The 19,893-nt window shown below is 57.0% G+C and overlaps 6 protein-coding genes across 6 annotated transcripts; 3 read left to right on the forward strand and 3 right to left on the reverse strand.

Annotated features, from left to right (window-relative positions):
• Positions 1–553: 553 nt before the first annotated feature.
• Positions 554–2,058, forward strand: QBC33DRAFT_447016 (alpha-1,2-galactosyltransferase; the record flags this gene model as incomplete). Its single annotated transcript, XM_060424411.1, has 3 exons — positions 554–977; positions 1,044–1,332; positions 1,395–2,058. 3 exons carry the CDS (start codon positions 554–556, stop codon positions 2,056–2,058), a joined length of 1,377 nt encoding a protein of 458 aa, XP_060285947.1.
• A 2,190-nt stretch (positions 2,059–4,248) lies between these two features.
• Positions 4,249–5,677, forward strand: QBC33DRAFT_335002 (glycoside hydrolase family 16 protein). The gene is made up of 2 exons (XM_060423699.1): positions 4,249–5,201; positions 5,257–5,677. The coding sequence occupies exons 1-2, from the start codon at positions 4,373–4,375 to the stop codon at positions 5,439–5,441; spliced, it is 1,014 nt and encodes a 337-aa protein (XP_060285948.1). The 5' UTR covers positions 4,249–4,372; the 3' UTR covers positions 5,442–5,677.
• Positions 5,678–6,148: 471 nt separating this feature from the next.
• On the reverse strand, positions 6,149–8,365 carry QBC33DRAFT_576834 (uncharacterized protein; the record flags this gene model as incomplete). Its single annotated transcript, XM_060430943.1, has 3 exons — positions 6,149–6,618; positions 6,727–8,166; positions 8,263–8,365. The coding sequence occupies 3 exons, from the start codon at positions 8,363–8,365 to the stop codon at positions 6,149–6,151; spliced, it is 2,013 nt and encodes a 670-aa protein (XP_060285949.1).
• Positions 8,366–8,692: 327 nt separating this feature from the next.
• QBC33DRAFT_531820 (sterol esterase) lies at positions 8,693–11,605 on the reverse strand. The gene has a single exon (XM_060427325.1). It carries the CDS (start codon positions 11,323–11,325, stop codon positions 9,076–9,078), a length of 2,250 nt encoding a protein of 749 aa, XP_060285950.1. The 5' UTR covers positions 11,326–11,605; the 3' UTR covers positions 8,693–9,075.
• A 336-nt stretch (positions 11,606–11,941) lies between these two features.
• QBC33DRAFT_531822 (uncharacterized protein) lies at positions 11,942–16,806 on the forward strand. The gene is made up of 3 exons (XM_060427326.1): positions 11,942–12,517; positions 12,581–15,974; positions 16,060–16,806. The coding sequence occupies exons 1-3, from the start codon at positions 12,343–12,345 to the stop codon at positions 16,712–16,714; spliced, it is 4,224 nt and encodes a 1,407-aa protein (XP_060285951.1). The 5' UTR covers positions 11,942–12,342; the 3' UTR covers positions 16,715–16,806.
• Positions 16,758–18,844, reverse strand: QBC33DRAFT_334528 (uncharacterized protein). The gene is made up of 2 exons (XM_060423698.1): positions 18,147–18,844; positions 16,758–17,970 (listed from the first exon to the last, which is right to left on the reverse strand). The coding sequence occupies exons 1-2, from the start codon at positions 18,414–18,416 to the stop codon at positions 16,975–16,977; spliced, it is 1,266 nt and encodes a 421-aa protein (XP_060285952.1). The 5' UTR covers positions 18,417–18,844; the 3' UTR covers positions 16,758–16,974.
• Positions 18,845–19,893: the final 1,049 nt, after the last annotated feature.

Consider the following 19,893-nt stretch of genomic DNA (forward strand, 5'->3'; position numbering starts at 1 on the left):
GCTGCCAATTCCAGGTGGTCGAACAAACGGCCCGCAGCCGCCGCCCTAGATTTGGCAGCAGCAACCCGTCGCCTCTTTTGAGGTAGGACAGACTGGACAAACTCGCTAAGGGACACAGTCTGGAGGTGTCTCCTTCTTTGCTCCCACTCTGCTGGCTTTGCCTTCTCGGCAAATTCCAGACAAAGAATCCCCCCCTTTCCCCACCAAACGTCGTTTACCAGGGGGGCTCCAAGAGCGCCGTCTGGTGACATTTCGCAACTGCGAATCTGGCTTCCCACCAAACCTCCTCGGCCGCTTCGTCATCGTCCTTCGGCGACCGGCCATCGCGGTCCCACTATCGAAGGCGCTCTTCTATCGGTGGACTCGACCTCCGATTGGACAATCGGAAGGCGTCGCCGCACTCCCAGGGCCTTCAGCCCCCTATGCTATCCCCCGTTCCCGGTACGTGTCCCTCGTGTTCGCCAGGGCGTCAGCTGCTTTGCTTGCCGCTTGCTCGTGATCATTGCTGACGCCATCTCTTGGGGCTCCCTCAGGCACTCCTAATATAGCAGCAATGTCTATGTCTCGTACCCCTTCTCCTGCCCCTGGCGGCGCCTGGTCAAGTCCAGGTCTGAACATGACCTCGAGCGGCCGAACAACACCAATAAAAGGATACTCGTCGCCAAATGGTGCTCCTGGCATGTGGGAGTCGGCAAGAATAAAGAACTCTGGGGCCAGCGGTTATCCGTCCTTCTCAACCCAGAACCAGGGCTTCTTCACCCGCCATATGCGCCGTATATCGAGTAGTCTGCCACGGTTCAATGCCAATGCCCACTACGCCGAGAAGGAGAAGCTTGGTCGTGGCCGGTGGGCAGCTCAGGATGCCCCACTGCTTGGGAGATTGAAAGGCATAGTGGGACGGATGGGTAGGAAGTTGAAGCTCCGACTTCTTGTCGGCTTCCTCTTTCTATTCTCCCTCATAATATTCTATAATACCCGTGGGTCGCCCCGTCTCCCTTCTCTCCCCACTGCCCTCTGTTCCCATGCTAATATAGGAGGAACAGCTCTAATATATCACTGGAGGAGATCCCCATGGTTCGGAAGCGGCGAGAAGTACGTCATCATCCTCGCGGCCAATGTTGGCGGAGGCGTGATGGAGTGGAAAGGCGCGCGAGAGTGGGCTATCGAGAGAGACTCGGTTCGAAACAAGAAGAAATACGCGAACACCTGGGGATATAACCTGGAAATCGTGGACATGAGCACCAAGAAGCGATATGCGCACGAATGGCGGGAGAGTTGGGAGAAGGTTGACTTCATCCGGATGTGCATGAGGAAGTACCCAAAGGCTGAGTGGTAAGTCTGCCTTAGCTCGCCGCCACCCAGCGAGTAAGATTTCTAACACAACTATCTCATAGGTTTTGGTGGCTGGACCTCAACACTTTCGTCATGGAACCATCCTACTCTCTTCAGAACCATATCTTCAACAGCCTGGAGGAACATTCCTACCGCGACATCAACGAATACAACCCTCTCAACATCACCCACCCCCCAACCGACCCCTATCTTGACGCCGAGTCGCTCAGTGCGGTGGGTGACGGGAATGTCAACTCGGTCAACCTGCTCCTGTCACAAGATTGTTCGGGCTTTAACCTGGGTTCCTTCTTCGTCCGCCGTGGTGCGTGGACGGATCGGCTGCTGGATGTCTGGTGGGATCCCGTGGCATACGAACAGAGGCATATGGAATGGGCGCACAAGGAGCAAGATGCACTCGAACAGCTCTACATTGCCCAGCCGTGGATTCGGAAGCACACGGCTTTCCTGCCCCAACGCATGATTAACAGCTTCCCAGTGGGCGCCTGCTCCGAGAACGGCAATGACTCCCATATCCACTACAAGGAGGAGGACCGGGACTTCTTGGTCAACATGGCTGGGTGCGAATGGGGTCGTGACTGCTGGGGCGAGATGTACAAGTTCCGGGAACTGAGCTACCACCTCAACCGGAGCTTGTGGGAGCGCTTCAAGGAGGACTTATTGGCCGTGATCTGGTTCAAAATCACTGGCCAGAAGGTCAAGCTCTGATTCAGCTGCCCCTCCTTCCCATCATGATACCCACGACGATTCGCTTCTTCTCGGAGTGCCTATCGCCTCGATATTGCCCCAGCCTGGCCCCGCAACGCTTCGAGCAGCGCTTGAAACATGCTACTTAGTAGCATCGTGCGAGAGGGTCAAGGGCGCCCTTGTGTTACTATGCTTCCCCATCCATTACATAATGCCGTGACGAAGAGTAATCCGGCCGGAACAGTTCTTCATGATAGTCATGGTTACGAGCAACTTTCCCTCCCATTTTCTTGTCTGAAATCGGACGGTTTCAGTCTGCAACCTCAATTTCACTCAGCGTTGGACGCCCATGAGGATGCTTTAGCGCGAGTTTTCCGCAACACACCACTGGTTGGGAGTACTGGAATAGACACACATTCGATATCCCGCATTTGTACGGAGTACTTCGCTAGACCATTACCACACGCCAATTGTACGCTGTGCTCAAATGCCCGGCATGGGTGAATTCAGGCCATGAAAATAAAATAAAAGAGAGAGAGAGAGAGGTTGCCATAAAGCAAGCAGACAGAGTAGAAGTTGGTTGCTGCTGCAAAGATGAAGGTGATTTGGTACCAGTCTATTTGTTCCACGGCATCCCTGATCGTGCATCCATCTTAGCTCCGCTGTGCCGCACTCCGGCAGGAGCCGGCTGTGCCTGCCGAGATTTTATGCAGACCCGACAAACAGGATCACCTCTCGATCTGTCGAGTAGGTGCCTTGCCAAGAAGTCATCTACCGGAGCTTGACGAAGGATTGTTGGGGAGAATCAGGGAGTGAGAAGCTGGATTTATTGCTTGCCCGACCTCTCCTTGTGTCACTTGGGGAGAGCATAGGCATTTGAATCCATTATCACCAGTGGCCCCAAGTGCACCAGACTGTCGTTAGAATACGGGTCGTTGATCACAATGGAGCGGCCTGCTTCAGTGGACAGACAAGCAGGTGGCTGGCATGCCAAGGACGATAGTGACCATGAACTGAAGTCTTGAAGATACCCATATGTCCAGGGAATCCGCAGGCATTGGAGCTGAAGGCTAGGTACGTAATGGGGAACTCATGTGGAACTGGAGCCCTTCTCAGCCCGCGAGCGATGGACCAGCCACAAACTGCATGTTTCAAGTTCCGTACCCACTTTGACGTTGGGTTGGAGAGACATTGGGCCCCCGAAGTCTACAGAAGGAATGCGAGGCAGCGAGGAGATCCTGCTGTGCCTCTTTTGGAGGTGCCCCACCTACTTACTACGGCTGTTGCCGCGCTAGTTGACATCCCCCCTGTTGCAAGTGTTGGATTTTCGAAGCGCCAACATCTTCATTGGCTCTACAGTAATTTGACCTGTGGCAAAGGGAGGACTACGTCTCAGAACACCTCGAGTCCAGAGCCCCATATCGAATGGCTTCGAATCGCTAACAGCCAGCTTCTGGAATGCCCCTTCAAAAGGCTGGGATCTGAAAGGCCGCTCAGAGGCCCAGCTCCCTCATAGATGGTCACACCATGACCCAGGGACTGATCGAGACAAGGCCAGGATCTTGGCATGTCTACCTACCATTACTGTTGCAGGCGCGTGTGATGCTTCAATGGCTCTTCCAGGCTTATGGTGATGACAATTGCGGAGAACAATCAGACTTGCAAGCCGTGACTGGCCAGTCCGTCCCATCTTCTTCCCTCCTCTCAGCTAGGGTGCCTCGAGGACCCTAGACAAGCTTGCTTGCCGTGGGTGTTGTGTGGGCCAAACCTACATGATTATTGCCTAGGCCTTGTCTCCAAGGGCTGGTTTCTGTTAGTAGTCGCGAGTGCGGCTCGAGTGCATCCCACGAGATTCTACTTGAGTGGTATGCATTCTTCCTTGTGGCCAGCCAGGTTCATATCTTCCTCACTTATATGCGCACCCGTATCCTGGGTCAGCTGTTCGGCACGACGTTCTTCTCAGCTCTCTGCTTCTTATGCGTCTGCGACGTTGTTTCCGACTCGTACTTATTGTCCAGATACTGTCAAAGCTTCCTTGGCACACAATACACATTGTTTTTATTCTTATCCCCTCAGTAGTCGATAGAGTTCTTTATTGTCCGGCACAATAACTTTGTTAAGCAATACCTCATTTGCTTCCAACCTTGCTCTTCCTCGTTCGTCGGCCGAGAAACCCTGCCCAGTTCGGTATTTAAAGGGCCTTTGCCCGCCAGAGTCTACCTCCTTCCACAAGATCCCTTCTAAACCAGAAAACCTCGATATGTGAGAGTTCCTCAAAGTCAACTATTTCAACCACAACAGCTCTCAACTTCAACTACTGCGGGCAACACAAGACATGCTCGTCTCAAGGATAACTCTCGGGCTTGGTGCCCTTCTCTCTGCGGGCATCACTCATGCAGCCCAGTATGTGGAGATTGAATCATACGACCCAAGCAACTTCTTCGACAAATTTGGCTTCATGAGTGCGCCCGATCCGACCAACGGCTTCGTCGACTACGTAGACGCTGTGACTGCCAATCGGGATAGCCTCGCAGGGTACGCGAATGGTGGTGTCTATCTTGGCTCCGACTTCAAAGAGGTAACGACCACTGGCCGGCCCTCTGTCCGGGTGACCTCGAAGAGGGCTTATACCAGAGGCCTCTTCATTGCCGACATCGCCCACATGCCGGTAGGGACCGGAAAGGGCGGCTCATGCGGTCTCTGGCCGGCCTTCTGGATGTTCGGACCCAACTGGCCCTCCTCTGGCGAATTCGACATTATCGAAGGCGTCCACAACCAGGCCTCAAACGGTGTCACCCTGCACACAAGGGTCGGCTGCTCTATGACAAATACGGGATCGCTTGCCTCTACCAAGATGGTGAACATTGACTGTCAGGGGACTGCTGGTTGCAGCCAGGCCACCGCAGAGACAAACAATTATGGCCCGGGATTTAATGCCATTGGAGGCGGCATCTACGCCATGGAATGGACCAGTGAGGCCATCAGCGTCTGGTTCTTCCCTCGCAACGACCCGATGGTGGCCAGACTGAACGAGTTCAACATGTCGGCTCCTGATCCTTCGATCTTTGGCCAGCCCCTGGCCAGGTTCGTCGGTGACAGCTGCAACATCGATGAGCATTTCGTCAACAACAATATCGTCTTCAATATTGACTATTGCGGAGATTGTACGTATCCCACCACCCCCTCCTGCTTGAGAGTATCTGCTAACACTTCTTCTAGGGGCCGGAGAGGTCTGGAGTGAGGACCCAACCTGCAGCCACCTGGCGCCTACTTGCGACGAGTACGTCGGCCAGAACCCGGGTGCCTTCGCCGAGGCCTACTGGTTGATTAACTCGCTCAAGGTCTACTCGAAGGACGGGGTCGCGGCGAAGAAGGGCCGGCAGCTGCGGAGGTATCTTGCTTGAAGAATCTCTTGGTGGGGATGCCCTTGCCAGAGAGTGAAGCCCGTGAATAGGAGGGAATGCAGGGATTGGAGATACTCGGAATCTCCCTGTACATGGCAGGCCACATAAAAAGGGATGGACGCGCTGACGACGACTGATGCTTCAGAAACACGGCCATGATACTAACCCTCTAGATTTTTTAAAGGCGTTTGGGCGGCATGTATATATGCCCGCTTGAATTGGGGGCTAGCTAGCTCCATATTCCCCCTTGCATGAGCGGGTGTTTTTCTTTTATTTTCTTTATACCTCTCTCATACATAGCACATCACATACCACACATCACATAAACAAAGTGTGTAAATATATGCGAGGCTCTGCAGTTATACGCCAGAAAGACCTAAGCAGGTTCTCAAATTCGAGGAACCGACGAGGCAAGCGTGGACGTGATGAAGTTCTGATGTGCTACTCTTCCTAGCCGGCAAATCTGACCCTGATGTGCTGCTGCAAACCTAGTATCAATTACGTATCACATTCCAGCCACTTGCTTAGTGAGGCTTCGATCCACAAGGGCGGTATGCCGATGCTTCCACTAGGAATAAACAGTAATAATATTAAGGTGAACACAAGCTGCAGTGCGTCACCAATGCATATATAGACCCCTCCCCAACGCCCAGCCGCAAACAAACAAACTGTAGATCCCAACGCTCTCCAACCCCCTCCCCCCCAAATCACTGCCAGCTCCTCCCCAACAGGCTCTCCTCCCCGACGACCCCGCGCCTCTTCTCATCGGCCTCGATCCGCAAGATCAGCTCGCCAAACAGGCCGTTGGCCCACCCGAACCACGCCCGCGTCCAGTCGTCGGCGCTCCAGCTGCTGACTGTCTCGTGGACGACGCCCGTGCCGGCCGTCGAGTCGAGCACCATGCGCAGCTGCGCCGCCACCTCGTCGCGCGGGTCCGCGAGGCCCGAGGCCGGCTCGTACGCCGTCAGCGCCGCCACGATGGCCGCCATGGGCCACGCCTTTCCGGGCCCCAGGTGCGGGCCGCCCACGGCCGACATGGCCGGGCCCCAGGCGAAGTACGGGTTGGCCGAGCTGAGCACGAAGGCCCGCGTGTTGCGGTAGATGAGGTCGTAGTCGCGGGGCTTGTCGGTGCCCGCGCTTGCTGCTTCTGCTTCCGTTTCTCCGCCCGCTTCTCCTTCTCTTGTTGCTTCCTCTTCGCCGTTCTCGCCCGAGGAGGTGGTTGAGTTGCGCTTCGAAGCCCCCGTCCCGGCGGCGGCGACGGCGACGGCGGGCGGACTACTATCACTGTCGAACGCGGACCTGGAGTAGTTCCACAGCGGCATGGCCAGCAGGGAGGGGACGTTTGCGTCGTCCATCAGGTTCGCGCTCCCGAAGCCGTCGACCTCGTAGGCGAAGATGTCGCCAAAGTCGCGGTGCCGCACGACGGCGTCGCGGTCGATGCCCCGCCGGACGCCGGCGGCATGGGCGCGCATCTCCCCGGTGAGGTTGGCGGCGCGCGCGTCGTCGAGCCGCTCCATGATGACGGACGCCTCCTCGAGGTACTTGGCCCACATCATGTTGGCCGGGGTGAGGAACTGGAAGATGCAGGCGTCGTCCGACGGCCGGAAGGCGGTCCGGACCATGCCGTTCTCGCGGATCGGGTTGCCGAGCCCGTCGTTGGTCAGCGTCTCGCTGCCGCGGTTGGTGTAACCCGTGAACGTCCACGCCGAGGGCAGGACCTTGCCGTCCTTGTCGTACGTGCCGAGCCGCATGTCGCCGGCGGCCTTGAGGCCGGCCGCGACGGCGGAGACCCAGCTGTACTTGCCGAAGAATTCGAGGTCGCCCGTGGCCTGGTAGTAGGCCGAGGAGATCTGGAGGAACGATGCCAGGCTGTCTAGCTCCCACTTACAGTCGAACACCTTCTGGGGATCGTATGGCGGCTGCGGGTTGTTGTTTGCGTACGCACCGTTGGAAGATGGTTGGATGCCTGATTCGACGGGGGGCTGGAAGCTGTGGCAGTACGGAGAAATGTTGATGTATCGCGCGTGCGAATTGATCAGCCCGCGCCAGAGACTGGCGAGCGAGTCTGGGTCGGTGGATGGTTCCAGGAGCGGCAGGTACGAGTAGATCTGCGAGGCCGAATCGCGAAGCCACATGGCGTCGATGTCGCCCGTTATCACGTAGGTCAGCTCCTCGTCCGTCTGGACCGTCTTTTGCGTCTGCTCGTCCGTCCTGTTCGCATATCCCCGCCACTTGACCATTGTATCGAGCGTGATGGGGTAGCTATTCTCGAAGAGGCGGAACAGATCGGGGTCCTTTATCACGTCCTTCATCCTCTCGAGGAGCGCCTCGAGCGACGGCAGCTTGAAGGTCCGGCATTCGGGCAGAGGACGGACGTAGGGGAACTTGCGCCTGCCTTCGGATTCTGGTCCCGGCCTTGAACTCATCCATCGTATGAAGTCGACGCAATCAGTAACCGGGATATGACTCGCAGTATCATCTGCATAATCGGTTGTGGCATCATTTGCGGCCTCGTTCGCGGCTTCGTCAACAATACCGGGTGCAATGTCGTCGGGAGTATCGTCGGGGGTCTCGGCTGGAGTATCGTCCGCCGTATCGCCTGCCGTATCGCCTGCCGTATCTCCTGCAGTGACGTCTGGAGCATCGTTTTCGGCATCGTTTGCGGCATCGTTTACAGGGTCGGCTTTTGCATTATCGATCGCAGTATCGTAGGGGGTACCGTCCGCTGAAGGCACATACGGAGCGCCGGGACCCTGAGAGTCAACAATAGGCTTGTCCGAGCCGGCATGGTTCGGCTGGAAGAGATCCGGCTGCAGTGCACCGCTGTACTGGTAGGCCACATAGAAAAGGACGGTTGTCGTGACAAATGCGATGAATATCAGCCTCGCCCGCCGCTGGCCGTCGCCAAGCAATGAGGGAAGCATTGCCGTCGTGCTGGCCAGTGGCCACTCAACTGCCGAATAGAAGACACACACAAGAGGAGAAAACTGGATGTGAGAAGCTAAGTGGGCGACGGCAGCTTCAGGAGAAGAAGAGAAAGGGTCAAAAGCATGCAAGGAGTGGCCGAGGAGGAGGACGTGCCACTCGACACCGTCAAGAGAACATCTTACACTACGTGCCACAGTCCTACGCTGTCTCGGCCCCGGAACGAAGAATGTTCATTATAGGGCGCTCCAGCCATGGTGGCTGTCTTGGCGTTGACAACCGAAAAAGGTTACAACCATTGTCTGTCGCCGACTTGCATAAATTGGCTTGGCTATCAAAGTTAGAAGGAGGGGGGAGAGCTACTGTACATGTATGTTACATCCACGGGAAATATCCGTAAGTTTTCCGTTCCAGGGGTCCAGTTCGCCTAACTAGCAGCCGAACCCCACACTCCCATCATAAGGATCATTTCCCCGGTTCATTCTCCGCAAAAGCCGGGCTGTTTCCTGTCTGTATTGCATGTAGACAGTTCAAGGCCGACGCGCAGAATAGGTAGTGATCTTCTATCCCTACGATACGTAATGGTATATATAGGTAGTATGTATGATACATGGTAGGTATGGACGTGGATTATCTAGTACACAATATACATTTCTCTGGACCAACATGGTTTCCATTTCCTCCCCACTGCATGAACCAGCGCGCCGTATCATGACCCCGAGGCCAAGTCCTCGTTGCTGCTGCTTGACTGGCCTTGGTCATCATCAATCGCCCCTTCTGTATCCTTCTTCCTCGAGGGAGTCCACTGTGGCACATCCTCACAGTCTCGCGGCACCCGGCAAACGTCCCTAACGTCGCAGGTCTTCCAAAGAACCTCGCGAACCTCCTTGAAGACTTGATCGACGGCATCCATGGCCCAGACCACATCCAAGTGCTCGAAATTTGGAATGACCTTGCTGTGGACCACGTTGACGTGAGGTTCCCGACCGTTTTCGAACCTCCGTATCAACCTCTCCCCGTCGACGAGCTTGTCATTGCCACAGACCCAGAGGGCGAATGGGGGTACCTGCTCATTGTACCAGGCCGTGGAGCCCTTTGGCCTCCTCACATGCGCCTCTGGCTTATTCCTCTCGGCGCCGGCATCGCCTTGGGGACCCCGGCCCGCTTCGTCAATGACATCGCGCTCCCGGGTTCGTTCGTCGTCTTCGCGTTCCTCGGCACGCCATTCTTCTTTCGTGGACAAGATGCATTTGTGCCTGGCAAAGCATTCCCGCCCGAGCCACCAGCGCATTGACTCGGCGCTGACGTACACCGGAGCAAACTGGAACATGCGGTCCCGCAAGCCGCGATCCCACCTGTCGTCGGTCCAGCCGAAGAGAAACGAAAAGACCTTGTAGCCGAGCCAGCCGTAGACCCGTGGCGGTAAGATGGAATGCATCGTCATCATGAGCGGTATAAAGGCGTGGATGCCGAAAATGAGGCGGAACATGGACGGCGAGATCACCCGCATGAATTTGAAGTACATCTTGCCAATCAGGGGCCCGGCGTACGCCGCCGGGGCGAGGGCGCAAAAGACGGTCAGCTTCTCACCCAGCTCCGGGCGCTGCTCCTTGGCAAGGGCGACAAAGGCTTCCGTCGTGCCCTGGGAGTGGCACACCAGCCCGATCTTCTCGAAGCCCGTCTCGTAGAGGACCCGAGAAGTCAGCGCGCTGAGATCGAAAACGCCCATTTGCCGGATATTCCAACACCACATGCGCGGGTCCGAATACTTGAGAAGGACGTGCTTCGGCTTGAAACCGCACCTGTTGTTGCCCAGCCAAACGTCGTAGCCCGACTTGCAAAGGAAGAAGGCCAGCGAGTCGTCGTCGTTGACGCAGTATGCTCCAGCGCTCTGTAGGAGGCCGTGTACTAGCAGGACGGGGAACTTTTGCTTGTCACCTTGGCGACGATGTCTCTTCTCTGTGGTCGTGAAGGGATCGGGCCCCCGGTGTAAGCGCTCCTCATCGGGCAACTTGGTGTACTCGCAAGGGTCGAAGACATGCCATAGGTCTATGATGAATCCATCTTCGGTCTGGACTTGAAATTCCTCGACATCGAGCCCGACTCTGCGGGCATAGTATCCAACGTCGCACTTGATAGGGTCGGGTCCGCCCTCGGTCGGTACGTAAGTGTTAGAACCACACTGCTCCTCGGCCCGACAGACAGGGTCCCGTGAGCGCTGTCGCTTCCAAGCCCGCTGCGCACCTTCTCTTGTACGCTTTCGGCGTGATTCCTCCTCATAAAACGGGCGTGTGGAATAGGGGTCTCGACCCATCATCCTGTCCCAGGCACGACTGCACATCGGAGGAATGCTAGTGAAGAGAGAACCTAGCACAATGACCCCCAGGAATGACAAGCTCAGGAAGAACGACGAGACACGGAAAATCCTGCATTGGATATCTCGAAGTAGGGACGGAGGCCCGTACAACGGTAGCGGGGGGAACAAGGGGTTCGTGTGCGACGGCGGCATGGACTTCCGTAAGCCGCCCTCAGCCGAAGGGTGAGCGGACTTGCCCTTTAGACGATGCATGAGGCTGGTAGCCTTATGATGGCCGATGGTATGGCCTTCTCCCCGCCCAACGCCTCCCCGTGTGGCATCCCCATCGGCAAGATATGTGGGAACACTTGCGCCGCTCTCTAGCTCCTCTTTCAGGAGGTTTAGCTTGTGAGCCTCCGCCAAAGGTACTCCAGGGAGCCTGTCTCCATCTCCAGTGATAATAATGGGATCTTGAGGGGTGACGAATCGAGCCTCGACAGCGGCCGCGCTGAGATCTCCCTCTTCTGGCTTCTGGTAGGATAGTTTCTGAACTTGTTGGGCGAACTCAACAGCCGACGTCGCCAACGACGAGGCAGATTTCCGTCTTGTGGAAGAGGCTGGAGAATCACCACGCCCAGGCTGGCGGGTGTCGTCGTGCGGCATGATAGAATCTCTCGGGGTCGAGAGAATTCAATGCCTAACAAGCATAATAATCAGAAAAATGAACAGAAATTGGACAGAAATGTGTGTATACGGATAGCGGAGTCCGATACGATCGAAGATAGGGAGAGAAGACAGTATGAAAACAGAAGGACAGTATAGAGAGGATGGAAGGTGAAAAGAAGGATTTGAGAGACAATCACGACGACTGCCAGACTAGAAGCGGACTAGAGAGAGACGGCGGCGGGCACCAGAGCCAGGAACTATCCTGGCCCCGAGTTAATCGCGGAGGACTGCACGTCATTGGGCCAAGCAGGGTTTGAAGATCAGCACCCGAGACTGAACAAGGTTTGAACCAATGTCCCTCGAGATCGGAAAGGCGAAAAAAATCAACAGGTCCGGTCCTGACAAGCAACCCTCACTGGGGGTGTATCCAAGCCCATTGGCTTGCTGAATTACCTTTGAAGGCATGTATTGTATCATTGTGCATACATATGTGCATGGCAAGAAGGTCATTAATTCGGGTAGAGATATCCAGGTTTTCGTGGCTGACTGGCTGTGCATGATTCCAAGCATGTGAAAATTGGCCCAAGCACCCATCGACAATCACGCGCCCTGGCACGTGGTTTGCACCTCTCTGCTGCGGAGTTCTGCAACGCGGCGGAGTAGGAGACCGCGCAAAGCCGAGGCCTGAGTCCTGAGTAGCCGAATGGACTCTCGAGAGCCCCGGAGCAGCTTCCAATTCTCCGCAAGCCGGTAGAATCTATTCACACAAAGCCGTTTCTGTCGGCAACATATACGCGTAATACAACCTGACCTGTCTTACATGCCAAAACATTGCTTGCGCATTCGTATGCTACTTTCGTCCCTCCGACACCACTGAACGTTGAACATGTGCTATGCGCTCTAGCTCCAAGTCTGTGTGGGGCGGACATCTTCAACTTACCTACGGAATACTCGATCGCGACCTCTGTCTCCCGTTGCTCCGCTACACGAGAGTCAGCTCAGCGGAAAATCGGTATGGCCTCGTCGGATTTGGTCGCCGTGCCTCACAGGAAGTCGAGAGGCAGGAGGAGGCGCAGGCAAGACAAGCCGCCTGTCTCTGCACGCCTGGTGCTGGACGACCATGTAAAAAGCGACATTGGCATCCTCTCCGAGGATCTCTTTACCGAGCTCTTCCCTCAATTGCAAGGGCGTTAGTGTCTTCTTCTGCCCAAAGTCTCGCTTGTATAGTCTCTAACGTACCCTCCTGCTGCAGAGCCGACGTCTGAGGATTCGCATGCCGACATCCCCGACGTCGTCCATGTTGCCATTGCTCCCTGGGCCGCGGATCACACATCAGAGACGATTACGTGGACCATTGTCCCCGTTAGCAAGTCGTCCGCCCTCGCGCATTCGACCCTCCAGTTCTCGCCTTCTTCCTTGGCGCTTCAATCATTTGCCGCCATCCTCAAGCAGACCGCACCATCCAAGCTCTCGAGCCATAGCAGAAGTGGGATCGAGATTCTGGTCCTCGATGCTGTCGCCGTCCCGCTAGATACCGTCTTTGTGAGCTTGGAAGGGGAATTGGCCAAAAGGCTGGAGGCTGGAGAAGGCACATTCTTCCGGGAACACCCCCCGGCTGGCGGAAATGCGAATGGGATCGCAGCGGCGGCATCGGCCGAGGACCGCTTGACCACCGCTCTCAGGACCGCTCTCAGCACTCTAAAGGTTGTCCATTCTGGAGATTTGTTCCCGTTGCCTCTGGCACCACATCCGGTTACGCATATTCCCCCGAACCCAGGGAAGGTAACACTCTGTGAACCCGTCGCACAGGGAATTTTGGCGCCGAGTACCAGGATCATTGTGTCGCGGGGCCGTCTTCGTTCTAAGCATGACCGGCAGCCCGTGGCCATGACGCCGCGGACGCTCAATGGCGTTGCGGAGGATGATGAGGACACAGCCAACGACCAGTTTTATTCAGCGGCGGAGGAGCGTGACAAAGCGGACACACAAGCCGAAGATACAGAGTCCGTTACGGAAACCGAGGACGACGATATTGAGGCCGAAGAGGACGACCTATCCGACGATTCCATGGACGACGTGATATCTCTTCAGGCCCCAACCTTGCCGCCGACGGCGGCTAGCGGAGTGTCCACAATGCAGCCCGGCACGCCATTCACCATTGGGCGCGGGAGAAAGACAAACGGCATCAGCACTCCCGGATCAGTCTTTTCCACGTTTACTGCCACAACGGCCAGACCGGACCGGCCCCGAGGTCGGTTATTTAAAGCACAGGGGCTGATAAGACCTATACCTGCCGAACTTCTCCATCCAAGACCCGCTCCTGAGGATGACGAGGAGGCCAGAGTCTACGTTGATATAAGAGACCTCACAAGGGTGGGCTGCTTCTCGGGAGACTGGGTCCGGATGGAAGCATCTGAAGAGCCACCGACGAACGGCTTCGGTTCCTTCGGCCTAGGAAGTTTCGGGAGACCTGGTGCTGATGATGAACCTAATTGGAGGCCTGTCAGGATATACGGCTTGCCCGAGGGCTACTCTCAAAAGTCCATGACCAGAATACCGAGCTCAAGGCATGATGGGCGAAGGCTCTCCTTCTTCGAGTCGCAGATCCAGAAACCATCAAGTTCGACTGTCCATCTGTCACCAATTCTGCTATCAAACCTCGAAAGCCCACCGTATCTGCGGTTCTCGCCTTTGATGCCAACCACGAGCCATCTCAGAGGCTCACAGCCGAAGCCTGGCCCCAGATTGCAGCCCCCTTTCGCCCGCGAGGTGACCTTGCAGCAGTTGAGAACGCCGGTTTCGGCAGATCGGGAGGTGCAGACTGCTGTGATGGCCGGGCTGAAATGGCATTTTGAGAGTAAATTGCGCATCGTCAGGACCGGTGACCTCATTGCGATCCCGATAGACACGAAACTGGGCAAGACTCTCCAGGAGAACATTGCGGGCGGAGGCGATTCCGCTGTCGAAGATCTCCTGTCCTTAACGTCGTCCGGAAAAGCGCACAATGTCCACTGTGACGAAGTGGCCTGGTTCAAGGTCAGCCATGTCCAGCCGATGAGACAGGAGGCGGAAGAATCAGATGACGACGACATCTGGGACTCGGTCGTTTGCGTCGACATTTCGGTCGCGCGCCTCGAGCAGACCGGAACCGTCACGGGCCGGGTTGTGGGCACTATGGACAGCAGTTGGCGATACTATCTTGGAATCATGAAAGCTCCAACCCGGTCCCCAGAGACTGGGCCGCTGGTGATGATGGATCCTGGGCGGCGCCACGTCTCGTCTCTGCGGCGAAGATTGCGCGAGCTTCTGGCGGCTGCGACTAGCAAGCAGGCCATCCATTTCAAGATGCCGGCCTTGGCTATCTTGCTCGTGTCAACTCAACGCAACATCGGGAAGGCCACGACTGCGGTCGACGCCTGTCTCGACATTGGACTACACAGCTTCACCATTGATGCCTACGACATCCTCGACGAGGCCGGTGCTGGGGGCAGCGATGTGAAGACAGAAGGCCTGCTGAAAGTCCGAGCAGAGAGGGCCATGAGCTGCGGGCCGGAGTGCTGCGCCCTCCTGATCCGGCATATCGAGGCCCTCACTGCCGACCGGATGGTTTCGGCGATGAAGGAGATACTGGCGGACGCGAGGGTCCTGATAGCCACGACCACGGAGGTGGACAAGATCCCCGATGGCGTGAGGGGTCTCTTCACCCACGAGATCGAGATGCACGCGCCGGATGAGGGAGAACGAGAAGGCATCCTGAGAAGCATAATAGACGATCGCGGCATCGCACTGGATCCCGAGGTAGAGCTGGGCGGTGTCGCGCTGAAGACAGCCGCCCTGGTCGCCGGAGACCTGGTCGATGTCGTCGAGCGCGCCCTTGTCGCACGGCGTTCCCGCATGGAGCAGCTGTCAGCCAAGGCAACGAGGAGCGGCCAGGAGGTCACGGTAAAGGACATCGAAGTCGCGGGTGGTCCGGCAGCGTCCGGCCTCACAAAAGCCGACTTCGAAGTCGCCGTGGATGCGGCGCGGAAGAACTTCGCTGACGCCATCGGCGCGCCGAAGATACCCAATGTGACCTGGGACGACGTGGGCGGCTTAAACAACGTGAAGGACGCCGTTCGGGAGACCATCCAGCTCCCGCTTGAGCGACCTGAGCTCTTCGCCAAGGGCATGAAGAAGCGATCTGGCATCTTGTTCTACGGCCCTCCCGGGACCGGAAAGACGCTGCTGGCCAAGGCTATTGCCACCGAGTACAGCTTGAATTTCTTCAGTGTCAAGGGGCCGGAGCTGCTCAACATGTACATCGGCGAGTCCGAAGCGAACGTCAGGCGAGTCTTCCAGCGCGCCCGAGACGCGAGGCCCTGCGTCGTCTTCTTCGACGAGCTGGACTCGGTGGCCCCGAAGCGAGGGAACCAGGGCGATAGCGGGGGAGTCATGGACAGGATCGTGTCGCAGTTGCTGGCGGAGCTGGACGGCATGTCTGGCGGAGAGGACACTGCTGGTGGTGTCTTCGTGGTCGGCGCCACCAACAGACCCGATCTCCTGGACCCGGCTCTTCTGCGCCCTGGGCGTTTCGACAAGATGCTCTACTTGGGCGTCTCCGATACCCATGAAAAGCAGTTGAAGATCATGGAAGCCCTGACGAGGAAGTAAGTGAAATTCCCCTTCTCTGTTCCTTACAGTACTGTCTCTCGTAAGACCGAACCTGGTCGCTAACTCGCAACACCAAAAAAGGTTCTCCCTTCACCCATCTGTTTCGCTGCAGCGCGTCGCCGAGAGTCTGCCATTCACCTACACGGGCGCGGACTTCTACGCGCTTTGCAGCGACGCCATGCTCAAGGCCGTCACGCGGCAGGCCTCCCGCGTGGACGCCAAGATCAAGGCGATGAACTCGGCGGGGGCCGACGGCCACCACCACCACCAACACCAACACCTCCCGGTGTCGACGGCCGCCTTCTTCGACCACTACGCGACGCCCGACGACGTCGCCGTCACGGTCACGGAGCGCGATTTCGCCGACGCCCACGCCGAGCTGATCCCCAGCGTGAGCGCCGGCGAGCTGGCGCACTACGAGCACGTCAGGGCGACCTTTGAGGGCGTCAGGGATGGCCGGGGCTCCCGCGAGGCGGCGCCCCGCGGCCAGGGCGCGATGGCCGCGTCGTCTAGGGGGGGGCCCGCTAGGGGTACCAAGGGCAAGGGAGTCGTGGTGGCCGGGAAGGGCAAGGGGAAGGCGGTCGCGATGGGTAACGATGACGAGTTCAGCGACAACGATGGCAATGGCTCTGGAGACGAGCCGGTGGCGATGAACGGTAGGGCAAAGGGGAAGGGGAAGGCTGTTGCTGCTTTCCATGATGGGGCGCCGAGTGATGACGAGGGGCTGTATGAGTAGATAGTGAGAGATAGAGGCGCAGATTAAGGGACAAGGGGTCCCTAAACATGTATATCGCGTGTGCCGAATATAAAAAGATGAATTATCCAGTATCCAAATTTCACTTCGAATCTGGTGGTTTGCTGCCATAACCTCATCTAATTTATCTCTACCGGTAGCATTCACCAGCAATCATACAGTGATGCTGTCAGGCTCCTTCACTCCATTTCGCCTGCCCCCAGGGACCGACCATCCAAGCCGATAAAAAAAAGACACAAAACTCAATTCTTCGCCCCTGATGTCCCCCGAGCACGATCCCCCTCGTCCTCGTCCTCTTCCGGCTCGTCCTCCTCCTTGATCATCTCGGCCCTCTCGACCGCCTCGATCTCGTCGGCCGACGCGCTGGACACCACGGATCCCCTGTACGACGTGACGGGCGGTTCGACGTCGGTGGGGCGCCAGCTCGTCGTGGTCGGCGACTGCAGCGTCCGCAGCGGTACCCCGCCGGCGGCGCCGTCCGCCCAGGTCCCCGTCGTCGGCGACTGCAGGCCCGCCGCCCTCGAGGACAGGGACAGGGGCAGAGACGATGTCGACGCCGATGCTGATGCTGGCGCCGACGCGGGGGGGGGCGTCGACGGTGCTGCGGCGGTTGTGGCCTCCTCGCGGGGTTCTTTGTCTGCGCCGGCTTCTTCTTCTTTTCCTGCTCCTCCTTCCTCTCCCGCACCTCCTCCTGCGACCGTTGCCGCTACCACCCCCGCAACCGCAGCCACGGCAGCCGCCAGCGCCGGCTTGTCGTCCTGCGGCTTGTCGTCCTTATCCTTATCCGCATCAGCACCGTCAGTTTCCACCGCTTTGGTCGACGTCTCCCCCTCCCCCGGCCCCTCCCCGGGACCCTTGCCCTTGCCGTAGACCTTATTCCGCAGGCTCTGCAGGTGGACCTGCTTCGCCTTCGCGGCGGCCTCCTCGGCGATGCTGCGGATTGGCATAGTCACCTTGGCGGGGGCTTCGGGCTGCTGCTTGTTGGCCCCTTCACCCTGCTTCTGGGTGGAGGCCTTTTGCGCGGCTGCCGCGGCCACTGCCGCGGCGCCGGCGGGGGCTGCCGGTGCTGCTGGCGCTGCCGTGTTCGTGACCGAGGGGACGGTCGCGGGCTTGGCTGCGAATGGTGTGGGTAGTTTGGGGGCCTCGGTGATGGAAGGCTGGGTGAACTCGTCGTAGTAGATGGTTACGTGCTGCTTGAGCTCGCCGTACTCGTTCCAGTCTTCAATCTCAACGAGATCCTGCAAGGTGGTATGGTTAGTCCATGTGAAACCTTGTTGTCAGGTAGATAGATGCCCAAGCCAGCCCATCTACTATTCAGGAAAATAGTCCAGTGACGTCCCGCCGAGAAACCTTCCCGAGGCCTATTTTCCCAGTCGGAAAAGCAGAGAGAGAGAGAGACACCGGCTAGACTTACACCGAGGATCAACCCCATTTGCACCAGACCGGGCAGCTTCCTCACGCGGCCGGACTCGTCCTTGCCGGCGCGCCTGCCCCACAGCATGCGGGCCTTCTCATCGGTGGCGAGGTCGATGGCCTTGAAGGGCACGCGGTTGGCGCGCAGGATGGTCTCGAGACGCGACGTTGCCGTCACTATGTGCGACGACCCGGCCGTCAGCGATGTGTAGATGTAGAGTGCGGGGTCCGTCGAGTACGACTTGGACGAGGCGGGGTCGCTCGACGCCATGATGTCAGGGGAGGGAGAGAGAGATGGGCGGTTGGGGATGCTGGAGGCAGATGGGAGGTTTGGTGGTGATGAGATTTGAATTGGAAGAGATAGAGAGAGACCGCAGCCGAAGAGTTGCTGGAAAACGAGGGTTGACCAAGTGTTTGGTCGTGTGCTCGGCGATGGGCGGCTGGGGGGGAAAGTCAAAATCTTGGAGGGATGGTGAGGGGTCAGTGCTTGCTTGCTTGCTTAGGATTTGGGCGATCCGGGGTATCGCCGTGCGGGCCATGGTTTCATGACTCGTTTCCACGGGAGGAAATTCGTCACACATTTTGATCATTCTCTAGCATTCAGAATCGTCCTGGTAAGCTGCCTGATCCGAAAGGCACATTACTTTGATCTCGGGGTCTTGTCTTGTGTGTTTTGGTTCGCGGCTACGTCATTCCCAGGTATTGCAAGGTATGGCAAGGATTGATCTCTTGCAAGCCGCTGTTAGTATTGATACCTGTCTTCCCGATATACTCTGATATTGGGTAGCGAGGGGCTCCTATTGTGACATTGCTGTGATACTATGAGATCTACGTAGTAGATCTCGGAGCCGGGCCCAGATCTCGGCATTCGCACTTCAAATCATGATCAGCAAGGCTCGCAGCAACCATATATTCCCATTCACTCCAATATCACCATCAGCATCCCCGCCTATCACACCGGAGGCGACACGGACGCGCAAGAGAGATACGAAATATCGAGGAGTAGCGCCCTTGGGCCAAGCAATAAGCCGGCTTTAGGAATAATAAGGTAGGTAGATGGTTTCATCCAAGTAGCAGGAGAAATGGCTTTACATCTGCCGCCGCCAACAACCTAGGCAGTTGAGAATATGGGCCCTTCTACAAAAGACAAGGGACTTCTCATGTGGAAGGACGGCTGTCTAACTTCAAGAACACATATTCTGAGGATGAAGCGTAGGATTTCGGATGGCCACTCGGAGATGGAAAAATCAACGGCAAGGTCAAGAAAGCGTCGTGTAAGACTACTGTTCGCTTCCGGGGGAAGGACATTAACAATGGATACGTACTTGTACTTGTACATAGTAATTAAAACGGAAACGGACGTTGATGTTACCAATGACGAGGTTGCCAAGGGGCAACCAGGACACTGGAAGCGAAATTTCAGGAGAAGAGACGAAAGAAATAGCCCAGATAAGAGAGAGAACGTCGAAACATCTCGAACATGGACGTACAGAAGTCACGGAGAGTTCGTCCGTGACAAGGGTTGGTGGGAAGGATGGAAGTTGTTGCCGAGAAGTGCCACCATTTGGACGGGACAGGCCTCCGGGGAGATCCCTCGCCTTGGGGCAGTTTAGATACGGAGCGAATGTTTCGTGTGTAGGTACCTACGGAATGTGGATGCTCATCCGTCACCATCGCCGGCATGTTTATATCCTCTGCGGTTTCCATTACTTTCAAAGTTGCCTTCAGAGTCTAGACCGCCGAATCTA

The sequence above is a fragment of the Phialemonium atrogriseum genome (genome assembly GCF_030411735.1).
Source record: "Phialemonium atrogriseum strain 8032-3 unplaced genomic scaffold QBC33scaffold_6, whole genome shotgun sequence".
Lineage (NCBI taxonomy): Eukaryota > Fungi > Ascomycota > Sordariomycetes > Cephalothecales > Cephalothecaceae > Phialemonium > Phialemonium atrogriseum.

What these genes read in the sequence shown, in the direction of transcription:
- QBC33DRAFT_531822 (XM_060427326.1), top strand. Translation starts at nt 12,343, where the DNA reads ATGGCCTCGTCGGATTTGGTCGCCGTGCCTCACAGGAAGTCGAGAGGC. An exon ending in CTTCCCTCAATTGCAAGGGC is followed by an intron (nt 12,518 to 12,580) that starts GTTAGTGTCTTC and finishes CTCCTGCTGCAG; the next exon opens with AGCCGACGTCTGAGGATTCG. An exon ending in ATGGAAGCCCTGACGAGGAA is followed by an intron (nt 15,975 to 16,059) that starts GTAAGTGAAATT and finishes ACACCAAAAAAG; the next exon opens with GTTCTCCCTTCACCCATCTG.
- QBC33DRAFT_334528 (XM_060423698.1), bottom strand. Translation starts at nt 18,416, where the DNA reads ATGGCGTCGAGCGACCCCGCCTCGTCCAAGTCGTACTCGACGGACCCC. An exon ending in AAATGGGGTTGATCCTCGGT is followed by an intron (nt 17,971 to 18,146) that starts GTAAGTCTAGCC and finishes ACCACCTTGCAG; the next exon opens with GATCTCGTTGAGATTGAAGA.
- QBC33DRAFT_531820 (XM_060427325.1), bottom strand. Translation starts at nt 11,325, where the DNA reads ATGCCGCACGACGACACCCGCCAGCCTGGGCGTGGTGATTCTCCAGCC.
- QBC33DRAFT_335002 (XM_060423699.1), top strand. Translation starts at nt 4,373, where the DNA reads ATGCTCGTCTCAAGGATAACTCTCGGGCTTGGTGCCCTTCTCTCTGCG. An exon ending in TATTGACTATTGCGGAGATT is followed by an intron (nt 5,202 to 5,256) that starts GTACGTATCCCA and finishes CACTTCTTCTAG; the next exon opens with GGGCCGGAGAGGTCTGGAGT.